The following is a 13,276-nucleotide window of genomic DNA, read 5'->3' as shown; positions in this document are numbered from 1 at the left end:
GAACTTCCATCTTCTGGGTTACTCCCCAAATACCTGCAACAGTCAGGGCTGGCCAGACTGAAGCCAGGAGCTAGGAACTTCATCGGGTTCTCCCACACCTGAGCCATTACCCTCTGCCTCCCAAGGTGTGCATCAGCCGGAAGCTGGATAGCAGGACACCGGATTGGAGGTGGAGGTGGGACTGAAACCTCAGGATGTGGACATCCCAAGCGGCGGCTTAACTCCCTGCACAATAATGTCCATCTCTAATTCCCAGTATTCATAGACATAACCCACATGAACAAAAGCTCTTGAAGGGGGTCCTCACACCCAAAGTTGGGGGCTCATGGATCTTGGGTGTGGTGACCATGTTAACCCATTTGTCTTCCCCGGGCTGCAGTGCCAGTACACAGCGGAGGAGTACCAGGCCATCCAGAGTGCTCTGAGGCAGAGGCTGGGCCCGGAATATATCAGCAGCCGCACGGCTGGGGGAGGCCAGAAGGTAGGAGAGTTTCCGGCCCTGCACGGTGGGTACCTGGGTCACAGGTGCTCCTGCCAGTCCCCCTGCGGCCTCAGGCTGTCAGAAGGCTCTGGCTCACTGTTGTGGGGTGTCTGCTCCAGGCCCCGGTGAGGGGAGGGTGCTGGGGTCCAGCCTTCATTGTCATTTGAAGCAGCCCAGGCATTGAGACTCATATAACATCATCTTACATCATCTTTTCAAAGTGTTCCCTTTGTCATTTGCTTCTCATTTTAATTTATATGCTTTTGGTGTTCTATCAAATATGTTAACCTGAGATTTGTGCTTTTGTTGAAACTGAGTCTGGAAACCCTTAGGTGGGTGACTGTAGTGTAGTTCTTCCCCAGAGACACACCATCAATTCCAGCTGGCCTGTTCTAAAAGAGCTTTTGAGTAAATCCACTGGGGATTTCCCTGGGCTGTTTAAGAGCAGTTTTTGCCCCCCCCCCCCCCCAAAACAGATAAAGAACAAATTATGTAAAGTTTGATTCACAGTTAAAGATGGCAGGGAATTTGTTTTTAAATATTTATTTATTTATTTTTGAGATTTATTTTATTAATTTGAAAGAGTTATAGAGAGAGGTAGAGCCAGAGAGAGAGAGAGAGAGGTCTTTCATCTGATGGTTCACTCCCCAGATGACTGCAATGGCCAGAGCTGAGCTGATCCAAAACCAGCAGCCAGGAGCTTCTTCCAGGTCTCCCATGGTGGGGCAGGGGCCCAAAGACTGGGGCCATCTTCTACTGTTTTCCCAGGCCATAGCAGAGAGCTGGATCGGAAGTAGAGCAGCCGGGACTAGAAACAGTGCCCATATGGGATGCCGGCACTGCAAGCTGGGGCTTTAACCCACAGTGCCACAGCGCCAGCCCCAAAGATTTATTTTTATTTATTTGAAAGGCCGAGTTAAAGAAAGGCAAAGACAGAGAGAGAGGGCTTCCATCCTCTCATTTATTCCCCAAATGGCCACAATGGCCGGAGCCAGGAGCTAGGAGCTTCTTCTGGGTCTCCCACGCTGGTATAGGGGCCCAAGGACTTTGCCAGGCCATAGCAGAGAGCTAGATCAGAAGTGGAGCAGCCGGGATTTGAACCTGCATCCGACACAGCAGGCGGTGCTGCTTTACCCGCTATGCTTTACCTGCTATGCCACAGCATTGGCCTGGCAGGGAATTTTTTATTTATTTATTTTTTTTGACAGGCAGAGTTAGAGAGATAGAAAGGTCTTCCTTTATCCGTTGGTTCACCCCCCAAATGGTTGCTGTGGCCAGTGCGCTGTACTGATCCAAAGCCAGGAGCCAGGTGCTTCTCCTGGTCTCCCATGCAGGTGCAGGGCCCAAGCACTCAGGCCATCCTCCACTGCACTCCCTGGCCACAGCAGAGAGCTGGCCTGGAAGAGGAGCAACCGGGACAGAATCCGGCGCCCTGACCGGGACTAGAACCTGGTGTGCCGGCTCCGCAGGCAGAGGATTAGCCAAATGAGCCATGGTGCTGCTGGCAGAGAATTTTTAACATAGCTTTTTCTTAAAAAATATTTTCCAGGTGTGTTACATTGAGGGTCACAAGGTCATTAGCCTGGCCAACGAGATGTTTGGGTACAACGGCTGGGCGCACTCGGTCACGCAGCAGAATGTGGGTGAGTCGGCCTCCGAGTTCCGCTGCGGGAATTCTGTGGCTGGGGCGGCGCACACGCATAAGGAATGCAGGAACGGCCAGGGAGCAGTGGCTTCTTCAGCTGTGCTCTTTCTCGCCCCTAGATTTTGTTGACCTCAACAACGGCAAGTTCTACGTGGGAGTCTGTGCATTTGTGAGGGTGCAGTTGAAGGTGAGGCTGATGGCACTGCGCGGAAGGACTGGCAGGCGAGGGAGGGGGCGGCGGGCACCAGGGCCTTGACCTGTTTCAGAGCGGGCCCCGGAGGGCCTCCAGAAAAGAACTCTGAAAACCTTTGTCTTCTTTCATGTTTTTAATTTACACTTAGACAGTTTTCACTACCTGTTACCTAGTTCAGAGTTTCTTTCTTTCTTTTTGATATTTGGCATTTTTAAAGAAATCTGTTACAGTTTTAGGAAATCTATACAGTTTTAAGTTCCCTCCCATGGGAGGGCTGGTGCTGTGATGGAGCAGGTTAAATCCCGGGCCTGTAGCACTGCTGTCCCATATGGGCACCAGTTGGAGTTCGGGCTGCTCCACCTCTGATCCAGCTCCCCACTAATGTACCTGGGAAGGCAGCAGAGGATGGCCTAAGTGCTTGGGCCCTTGCACACACGTGGGAGACTTGGAGGAAGCTCCTGCCTTCTGACTGGGCCCAGCTTCGGCTCTTGCGGCCATTGGGGAGTGAACCAGTGGATGGAAGATTCTCTCTCTGTTTCTGTCTCTGTAACTCTTTCAAATAAATATAATAAATCTTAAAAAAAAAAAAAAAAGAAGTATACCCATGGAATTTGAGTGCCAGAAAAAAATACATGTATTTTTTTTTCCTTTAGTCATTAGAAATTTCACATTGTTCCTTATCTGAGTTCATAGTTTCATTCTGGTTTTTTTTTTTTTTTTTTTTTTTTTTTTTTTAAGATTTTATTTATTTGAGAGCTAGAGTTACAGGCAGTGAGAAGGAGAGGCAGAGAGAAAGGTCTGCCATCAGCTGGTTCACTCCCCAAATGGCTGCAATGGCCGGAGCTGTGCCGATCCGGAGCCGGGAGCCAGGAGCTTCTTCCCGGTCTCCCACACGAGTGCAGGGACCCAAGGACTTGGACCATCTTCTACTGCTTTCCCAGGCAATAGCAGAGAGCTGGATTGGAAGAGGAGCAGCTGGGACTAGAACCGGTGCCCATATGGGATGCCGGTGCTGCAAGCGGAGGATTAACCTACTGTTAACCAGCCCCTCTCCACTGGTTTTTATCCTACTGTGTTTTGTGATTGAAAGCTTTATTAACCTTATTAGGCTTCTCTGCCTGTGTGTGTGTACATATGTGCAAGTGTGTGTATAAGAAGAAATTTTAGGGGTAAATTTCTAGTGACCTTAAGGCTCCAAATATGGAAAGAGTTCTTCTGGGTTGAGTTACTGTCATTGCTAATGCATAGTTGATCAGACAGTTGTATTTACTTTTTTTTTTTTTTTAAGATTTATTTATTTATTTGAGAGGTAGAGTTACAGTGAGAGGGAGAGACAGAGAGAAAGGTCTTCTGTCTGTTAGTTCACTCCCCAAATGGCTGCAATGGCTGGAGCTGCGCTGATCTGAAGCCAGGAGCCAGGAGCTTCTTCCGGGTCTCCCACATGGGTGCAGGGGCCCAAGGACTTGAGCCACCTTCTACTGCTTTCCCAGGCCATAGCAGAGAGCTGGATTGGAAGAGGAGCAGCCGGGATTATAACTGGCGCCCATATGGGATGCCGGCACTGCAGGCGGAGGATTAACCCACTGTGCCACCCCACCGGCCCCAGTTGTATTTACTTTTAAGAGACAACGTAAATGCTCAAAATGTTGATAATCAATATTTAAAAAATGGCATGGAAAATGCACTTAATGAGGTCATGGTACTTCTTTTCAGTTAGTTATATATTCTGTGATTGAATATCATATATTTCTTTTATGAATATTCAGCATTACTTCTGTTTTGACTTATGTATTTTGCTTTTTAAAATAAAAACTTTTATTCATTTTATTCATTTGAAAGACAGATATAAACAACACCCATCTTTTGGTTCACTTCCTGGATGGTTCACTTCTGCAATGGCTAGAGCTAAGCCAAGTGGAAGCCCGGAACTCCAGCCACGTCTCCTACATGAGTGGCAGGGACCTGGGTACTTCAGCCATCCTGCTGCCTCCCAGGAAGCTGGAATAGGAAGCAGAACTTGGACTCCAAGATGAGAGTACCCCTGACTTGTTATTTTTATAAATAGTACTGAACAATTTTATTCACATAAATTCAATAGCTGGGATGAGAAGTGGTTTGTAATAGTATCACTTGTTTCTCTGAGTCTTTTTCAAGTTTTTTTCCAAAACTCAGTGCTATCATCAAACATTATATTTAATTCTTTTTTCTTTTTTCTTTTTTTTTTTTGGACAGGCAGAGTGGACAGTGAGAGAGAGACAAGAGAGACAGAGAGAGAAAGGTCTTCCTTTGCCGTTGGTTCACCCTCCAATGGCTGCCACGGCCGGCGCGCTGCGGCTGGCGCACCCCGTTGATCCGATGGTAGGAGCCAGGTGCTTCTCCTGGTCTCCCATGGGGTGCAGGGCCCAAGCACCTGGGCCATCCTCCACTGCACTCCCTGGCCACAGCAGAGAGCTGGCCTGGAAGAGGGGCAACCGGGACAGAATCCGGCGCCCCGACCAGGACTAGAACCCGGTGTGCCGGCGCCACAAGGCGGAGGATTAGCCTAGTGAGCCGCGGCGCCGGCCACATTATATTTAATTCTCTATCAGCCAAGTGTGCTCAGGTCCACCCTTCTTCACTGTTGGTGAAAACCAAGAAATGGGCACTGCCTGATATGGAAAATGATGTACTGTACGACTCTTAGAGTACGTTTGATGTGATATTTCAGATATTCCTTTTGGATGGTATTGGAGGGGTTTTTACACCCTGGGGGCCTGTTTCTTAGTAAGATTTGGGGTCACTTGGAAATGGCCTTCCATATGTGGCTAGGGGCCGGCAAGGGGGCATGGGACTGTGCGGGAGGGTTGTCTTGCAGCTGTCTGCTGCTGGCGGCAGGAGGCGCTGCGGAGCCAGGGTCCCGCCGCAGCCTTGCTCTCTTCTTCCCCCAGGATGGCTCCTATCATGAAGATGTAGGCTACGGTGTTAGTGAGGGCCTCAAGTCCAAGGCCTTGGCGCTGGAGAAGGCGAGGAAGGAGGCGGTGACCGATGGGCTGAAGCGAGCACTCAGGTGAGAACAAGTGGCCAGGGCGGAACCTGCTGCTTCAGCCCATTTCCCGGCAGATTTTGGAAACCGAAATGTAGTCAGGTGGTCCGGAAGTCTGAGCACCAGGAAGGGATGCCCTCGCCTGTAGCCTCCTCCCGACTGTATAATGCTTCCTGTGGGTGCGGGGGTGGGACGCTGGGAGGGCCGTGTTGGGTGCTCGCCACTGCTGCTGCCCCGCTCACTCGTGTACCCAGCCGTTCCTCCCGAGGCCGCAGCTCGCTTCCTCCTTCTCTGTACCGTAACCCTCCTCCAGGTGTCCCGGTAGGTCGGCCTAGTTAGGTAGCACAAGGTGGTGTTTTGGGTCAGAGACAGGACACCTTAGAGAACTGAAGTGAGTTGAGTCACCAGAAAAACACGGATGCACTACGGAATGGCGTGCCCGTGATCCCCCACCCCCCACCCCCGGAGTCCCGTGTGTCCATGGCTGGACTGTGCCCGTGACCCTGCCCCCACTGAGTTCCCAGCTCCAACCAGCCTCTGCAGGCGTTTGGGGAGTGAACTTGTACATAGAAGGTCTCCCTCTTTCTCTTTGTCTCTGCTTTTCAATAAAAATAAAAGTTGTAATTCTGTTCTCTGATATTCACTTGTAACAATTCTCAACCCTGTTTCCCCATTTTGGCCTTGCTGTTGCGGTGTTGCGGGTAGGAGTTTTGGGAATGCACTTGGAAACTGTGTCCTGGACAAAGACTACCTGCGGTCCCTGAATAAGCTTCCGCGCCAGGTAAGCCGGCAGCGGGAGGATGACTTGAGGTGTTCCTTGTGTCATGGATTAATCTGTGGGAGGGAGGGAGAAACACACAAGGGCTCAGCTCCTGAGAGGGTCTAGAGTGGTCCCGATTTGAGTGTCAGAGCCAGCAGGAGTCAGTCACCTCAGCTCATGACTGAAGAAGCAGGCGTAATGGATCCTCAGAGCTGTGTTGCGAGTGGAGAGGGCACGGAGCCCCTTCCAGCACCACTGCCGTGTGCCCGTCATGCTCAGAGCCTGGCCTGTCGACCCCTACTCCCTTCCCAAGCATCCGCCCGTGGAGAATGGTGTCTGCAGTGGGACAGCATGGAGTCACGCGAGTCCTCTGGCATATTGCCCACCTGCTGGAGGGGGCTGCTCACTCTCTGCTCTTCTCTGAGACTCTTGCCTTGCTGTCACCTTGGGCAGTGCTCCCCATCCTGCACTCGAGGGCTTCTTTTCTTGCGGAACCCCTAATAGATGTGTGTGTGTCAGCTGGCATCTGTCAGATCTCCTCCCTCCTTTCCTCCCTCTCAAGACAGAATGATGGAGAGAGAGAGAGAGAGATTTTCCATCTGCTCTATCACTCCCAGAACAGCTAATTCTGGGCCAGGCCGGAACCAAGAACCTGGAACACAATCCAGGTCTCCCACGTGGGCGGCAGAGACCCAGGCACTTGAATCATCCTCTGCTGTGTCCCAGGGTGAGCAGGAGCAGGAGCTGGAACAGGAACAGGAACAGTAGTGGGCTTTCTGAGTGGTGGCTTAACTACTGTGTCACAGTGCTTACCTCCAAAACTCCATTTTAAAAAAATTCTTTTATTTTTTTTTTCTAATTTATTTTTTTGACAGGCAGAGTGGACAGTGAGAGAGAGAGAAAGGTCTTCCTTTGCCGTTGGTTCACCCTCCAATGGCCGCCGCGGCCAGCGTGCTGCGGCCGGCGCACTGCACTGATCCAATGGCAGGAGCCAGGTGCTTCTCCTGGTCTCCCATGCGGGTGCAGGGCCCAAGCACTTGGGCCATCCTCCACTGCACTCCCTGGCCACAGCAGAGAGCTGGCCTGGAAGAGGGGCAACTGGGACAGAATCCGGTGCCCCGACCGGGACTAGAACTCGGTGTGCCGGCGCCGCAAGGCGGAGGATTAGCCTAGTGAGCCGTGGCGCCGGCTAAAAAAATTCTTTTAAACATTAGATTAGGTGTGCTAATATTTTGTCAGTGATTTTTGCACCCATATTTACAAGGGATATTACTTGATAGTTTTTCTTTGGACTACAACTTGTAATGCAGTTTGCCACGTGAGCATTTTCAGTGTCTGGGTGAGGAGAGCTTGGTCTGTTCCCATTGTTTGCAGCCAACTGCCAGCACTTTTTCCTCTTCCAAAATCAAACTCCATCCAGAAAAGGCTACTCTCTCTTCTTTTCAACCCACCTCTGGTGACTAGCATTCTAGCTTTGTTTTTTGTTTATTTATTTATTTTTATCTATTTGAGGGACGGAAATAGATAGAAAGCTTTCATCTGCTGGCTCACCCCCTCAATGTGCGCAAACACCAGGCTGGGCTCGGGCTGGAGCTGGTAGCAGGAACTCAGCCCGGGGGTGGCCAGAACCCCGCCACTTGAGCCAGCGCGCTGCCTGCCAGGACCTGCATAGCAGGAAGCTGAAGTCGGGAGCTGGTGTCTAAGCCCGGTCCTCTGATGGGGGACGCACTGGGCCAGATGGCTGCCTCCATTCTACTGTGTTCCTGTGAGCTGGATGGTGCGAGTGAGAGCGTGTAGGTTGCCAGGCTCATTTCACTTAGCATTCGCATCTCAAGGTTCATCCCTATTGGAGTGCGCCCGTGATTCCCTTCCTTTCTAAGGCTGAGTTCTGCTGTTTGTCTAGACCACGGTTGACCCTTCACCTGCCGATGGACACTTGGGCTGCTTCTGCTGTGGCTGCTGTGAGGAGCACTGCTGTGACGTGGGTGCGCTCCCAGTCTTCGGGCTGCGTGCCTGTGGGTCGTGGTGGTTCTGTTTGTCATTTTGTTGAGGAACTGCCGTTCTGATTTCTACAACAGTTGCAGCATTTTATGGTCCCCACAGTACTAAGAGTTTGCCTCTCTACATGCATGACAACACTTGTCATTTTCTGTGTTTTTTTGTAATTGCCAGCCTGATGGGTGACGTGATATTTTGTTGTCGTTTCAGTCTGCCTGTTCCTGATGATTAGTGATGTTGAACATCTCTTTGTAAATTGGCTTCATATCATCTTTGCAGAAATGTGTATTCAAGCCTTTGCCATCTTAAATTAATTAAATTATTTAATTAGCTTGAGAAACAGACAAATAGAGCTTCCATCTGCTGGTTCATTCCCCAAATGCCCACAAGAGCCAGGGCTGGGCCAGGCCAAAGCCAGGAACCTGGAACTCCATCTGGGTCTCCAAGTGGCAGGGCCTAGGTACTTGGGCCATCTTCCGCTGCCTCCCCAGGTGCATTAGCAGGGAGGAAATGCAGGTGTGTCAAATAGCGGCCTAGCCTGCAGAGAGCGGCAGCACGAGACAGTCTCTCCGTGAGCCTTTGAAGAACCCTCAGGTTTTGAACTTTGGAGGTTGGAGCCCTTTGACTTTCTTTTTTCAAAATCCTTTTTATTATTTGCGGTCCCTTGGGATTCTGTGTGAATCTTAGTATGGATTTTTCTATTTCTGCAAAAAAAAATACTGATGAGATTTTTATAGGGATTGCCTTGAATTTGTAGCATGGATGTTACAACAATCTTGAGTCTTCCAGTTCGGAAGCTGGGAAGTCTTTCCATTTATTTGTGTCTGTATTTCTGCAGTGTTTTTTAGTTTTTGGTGTACCAGTCTTTTACTTCCTTGGCTAGGTTTGTTCCTCAGGATTTTGTTCTTTTTGGGGTTCTTATAAATGGAATTGTTTTCTTACCTTTTCAGATTGTTCATTAATACATAGACAGCCTAGTGATTCTTATTTTGATTTTGTCCCTGCAACTCTGCTGAATTCATTTATTCTAGCAGGGTGTGTGTGTGTGTGTGTGTGTAGAGTTTACTCTTTTCTACACAGAAGATCATGTAAGGTCCCAGCCTGGGGCAGCAGGTTAAGCCACCACTTGAGATGCAGGCGTGCCATATCCGAGTCCTGGCTGCTCCACTTCCCATCCAGTTCCCTGCTAGGGCCTGGGAAAGCAGCAGCAGGTGTTCCAAGTGTTTGGGCCCCTGCCATCTACGTAGGAGACCTGGATGAAACTCCTGACTCCTGGCCCAGCCCTGGCAGTTGGGCCATTTGGGGAGTGGACCAAGACAGAAGGTGTTTCTGTCTCTCTCTCTCTCTGTCTCTCTTTCTCTTTCAAATAGATAAATAAATTGTTAAAAAAAGATCATGTCAAGTCTGAAGATAAGCCTACTTCTTCCTCCCCAGTGTGCACGCCGTTTCTTTCTTTGTCATGCCTAATCGCTGTGGTTGGCACCTCCAGCCCTTTCTTGAATAGAAATGGTGAGAGCAGGCGTCTTTGCCTCATTCCTGATCTTCCTGGAAAGCTTCGATCTTTCACCCTTTTCCATATGCTCTTTCTCATATTGCACTGGGTTCTTCTAGTCCTGGTTATTGAGCCGTTTTATCCTAAAGGGTATTGGAGCTCGTCGAATGCTTTCTCTGAGTCAGTTGAGATGATCCTGGGTTTGTCCTGCGTCCGTTCACGTGTGTTATGCTGATGGGGCTTCCCTTGGTGAGCCGCCTTTCTGGGAACAGCACTCTCTCGGTCGTGGTCACAATCCTTTTAATGTGCTCTTGAATTTGGCTTGCTAGTATTTTGTTGAGAATTTTAAAATTAATTCTCATCACTGACCTAAGTTGTCTTTCAAGGTTTCAAGGTTTGTCAGTTTCGTTGGGAAGAGCAGTTGGAGGAAGTTTTTTTTTTTTTCCTCTCTCTTTCTTCCTTGTTAGTTGCCTCTTGAAGTGGATTTGAGTAAAGCAAAGAGACAAGATTTTGAACCATCTGTGGAACAAGCAAGATATAACAGCTGCCGACTGAACACGGCCCTGGCACCCCCACGACCACAGGAGGTGACCTCCCCCTGCAGACCAGGCCTCCCAGATAATCCCCACCTTGTGACACAGGGGGACAAGGACAGCAGCTCCCGGTACGGGGTCCCCCCTGCACCTCCCGGCCCTCCTCGCCTCCCGTTCTCAGGAACGGCGAGCTGGGCTGTGTGCTGCTTGGGGCCCTGCAGTCCCTGGGTGGCTATGGAGCAGGTAGGTGCCTCTGGAACTTGCCCGACCTCGGTGTTCTGGTCCTAGAACCCCGGCCTGCTCCGCGGGGAGTGACACCACCCAGCAGCGGAAGCTCCGGCAGCAGCAGCTGCAGCGGCAGTTCCGGGAGCAGATGGAGAGACAGCAGCAAGTGCAGACGTCCGCCCCGCCCGCGGAGACAGAACGTGAGGGTGTGTGGGAGGCGGGCCCTGGAGAGGAAGGTAGGTGACAGGGTGCCCTGAGTGCTGCCAGACCTCAGCGGGACAGGTGACAGACAGCCCTCAGATGAAGACGGTGAACTCCGGCCCGCACTCTCCTTTTCTAAAGACGGGGTGACCCGGCCTGGGCGCCCCTTCTGGAAACAAGTTCAAGGGGAAGAACTTTTTGCTTCCGACACCTTGATCATCTCTGCACGACAGAGCTGCTTGTTTCTGAGGTGCCCTTGGGAGCGAGGCAGACTGGGTTTGGACAGGAGCTCTGGGTAGATTGTTGATCCCTGAACTCTGGCTCACCGCAGACCTGGGAGTAGCAGGTAGGCACAGATTGGGGCAGCGGCAGGGGGTCTAGAGTGCTGAGGAGATTTCCCCGTTTTCCTACACCTTTGGAAGATTCACAAAGGACTGCATTCGGGTCTGGTTTGTTAATATCCTCCTTGGCCCTGAGAGGCGGCAAAGATGTGAAAGCGGGCCCGCTTTCTGTGTGGGGGTGCCCACTCCTGATCAGACCACCCGAGCCAGTATTTATCTACCTTATCCTGCTCTCTGCCTAACATTTTGTGTGAACAAGGGTTATGGCTTTAAAAATGTCGAATTCCATACATTCAAATGCAGGCAGGCCTGGGGCAGCCCAGCCGGCTCTGCGGCGTGTGACTTGTGCCCTCTCACCTGCACTGCAGTGGCGCTGCCTGCCCCGCCCGTGACGCACAGCACTCCCAAACCTGCTGACCCTGACCCGGGCCCGGAGGAAGACTCCCTTGCAGGTACAGCTCCGGAACTCGTCAGCAGTACACCCTCGGTCATAGAATACATTTTAAGAGGCATCCAAATCGTCGTTTTTGTCTGTTTCATAGCCCTGTGTAGTCGAAGAACGGGAAGAAGACCCAGAATAGATTGCTGGGGGTTCTGAGTGAGCTGTCCTGACCACAGCCGTGTGTTAGTGCACCCACGGGGGCGGGGGAGAAATTCCAGATCTGTCAGTGACAGGGCACTCCAGATGGGCGATTCTTTGACCACGTCTTCAGTGCTTCATGTGACACTGATTTGCTGACATTGCACTTTCTGTGGCCTCTGCAGAGAACCTCGAAGACAACCTGGACCTGTGGGATGAGACTCCAGACATCCTGGACAATGTTGCCAAGCCCTTGTCAAGAGCAGCACCAGCCCAGATGTCTGCCATGCCAGCCCTGAACCATCTGGAGCTGGAGACCTGGAACAAGAACCCCCACGGCCTTTGCCACCAGAAGCCACAAACAGAATCTGTGCCCCGGCACCCCCAAATTCACGACACTAACCAGCATGGAACAGGTAGCAAGAACAAAATGACAGGGACATACGGGTTTAGTTCTGTGCATTTTTAAAGAAAGGATGACATTGCATTTGAAGGAGCTGGCCGGACAGGTGTTTGGTGCTGCCTGGGACACCTGTCTCCTTCACTGGAGAACCTGCTCTGCTCCCAGCTCCGGATTCCTGCTAACGTGCACTCTGGGAGGCAGTGGCAATGGCTCAGTGGTTCCTCAGGAGTGAACTTGGGGCCCTGCTTCCCACGCTGGAGTTCAGGGCTGGATTCCTGGCTCCTGGCCTTGTTCTGGCAGAGCCCTGCAATTGAGAGCATGTGGGGAGTAAATCAGAGGCTGGGAGGTTTTTCTCTCTGCTTTCAAATATAATAAAACAAATGACTAAATACAGGGCCGGTTTTGTGGCACAGCAGGTTAAGCTACTTGGGATGTCCATATCCCATATTGGAGTGTCAGTTCAAGTTACAGCTGCTGCACCTCCCATCCGGCTCCATGCTAATGCCTGGGAGGCAGAAGATGATGGCTCAAGTGCTTGAGTCCCTGCCACCCACTGGGAGACGTGGATGAAGTCCTGGCTCTTGGCTTCAGCCTGGCCCAGCCCTGGTTGTTCTGGGCTTTTGGGGAGTGAACCAGTAGATGGAAGATCTGTCTTTTCCTCTCTGTTACTCTGCCTTTCAAATAAATAAATCTTTAAAATGAGTAAGTCAACTTAAAAGAAGTTGGATAGAATTAGCCTAAGGCAGTAAGAAATGTTAAGGAGAAGGTGACTGACTGGTTTAAGAACCAGGCCATTTTTTGAGTCTAAGATGGCAGCCAGGAAGCATGACTGCACTGAGCTTTCTCGGCTAAGAGTAGGTCCATCGTGAGCACGATGCCACAAAGGCTGATCGTCATTCTTGGGCTCTGACTCTAAATTGGGATCATGAGCTAATACAACCCCCCAATTATGAACGGTTTATTCCTTATTTTAAAAGAATTACAGCAATATTTAAGCCCTTTTATCTTCCAGGAGACTGTGCATCTCATAGGAACAGCCGGGACATGAAGAAAAGGAAATGGGACCCGTCCTGAGGCTCAGGCCACATGCCTGGACTTCATTACCAAGGGGCTTTGGAAGCTACTCTTGAGTCATGAACTTGTTCGTCCCTGAGGAATGGACTGTCCACGGGCTCACACCGGGGTTCATCCCGAACCTTCCCAGGGGATCTGTCGGAGCCTGCTGCAGAGAAAGCCGAGTGCCTGAGGATGTCACACGTGGCAGTGGCGGGGGTGGTGGTGGGGAGGTGGGGGGGAAGGATTGGGGGTCTTGGACAGATGGAATGCCTTGCCTTTGGCCCTTGATGCTTTTCAGTATTTATTCCTACGCAACTGTTAATAAAGACAGACATTTTAGGACTTG

At 50.9% G+C, this 13,276-nt stretch overlaps 1 protein-coding gene across 14 annotated transcripts in view; it reads left to right on the top strand.

The window, feature by feature from the left end:
* RAD52 (RAD52 homolog, DNA repair protein) overlaps positions 1-13,276 on the top strand; it is a 29,865-nt gene extending 16,589 nt beyond the window's left edge. For 6 of the 14 annotated variants that reach the window (XM_070049261.1, XM_070049250.1, XM_070049248.1 and 3 more), the window contains 11 exons: positions 380-481; positions 2,031-2,124; positions 2,246-2,313; positions 4,552-4,677; positions 5,247-5,365; positions 6,047-6,122; positions 10,059-10,255; positions 10,413-10,585; positions 11,260-11,343; positions 11,657-11,887; positions 12,887-13,276. In XM_070049261.1, the coding sequence (XP_069905362.1) occupies positions 2,076-2,124; positions 2,246-2,313; positions 4,552-4,677; positions 5,247-5,365; positions 6,047-6,122; positions 10,059-10,255; positions 10,413-10,585; positions 11,260-11,343; positions 11,657-11,887; positions 12,887-12,948 (1,185 nt within the window). In that variant the 5' untranslated portion in view covers positions 380-481; positions 2,031-2,075 and the 3' untranslated portion in view covers positions 12,949-13,276. The remainder of the gene's footprint in view (positions 1-379; positions 482-2,030; positions 2,125-2,245; positions 2,314-4,551; positions 4,678-5,246; positions 5,366-6,046; positions 6,123-10,058; positions 10,256-10,412; positions 10,586-11,259; positions 11,344-11,656; positions 11,888-12,886) is intronic. The other 8 variants (XM_051850760.2, XM_070049257.1, XM_070049259.1 and 5 more) reach the window with 3 other exon arrangements.

This window comes from Oryctolagus cuniculus, chromosome 9, assembly GCF_964237555.1.
Source record: "Oryctolagus cuniculus chromosome 9, mOryCun1.1, whole genome shotgun sequence".
NCBI lineage: Eukaryota > Metazoa > Chordata > Mammalia > Lagomorpha > Leporidae > Oryctolagus > Oryctolagus cuniculus.
The sequence above is the reverse complement of the archived record's forward strand: the minus strand, read 5'-3'. Positions and strand labels throughout refer to the sequence as shown.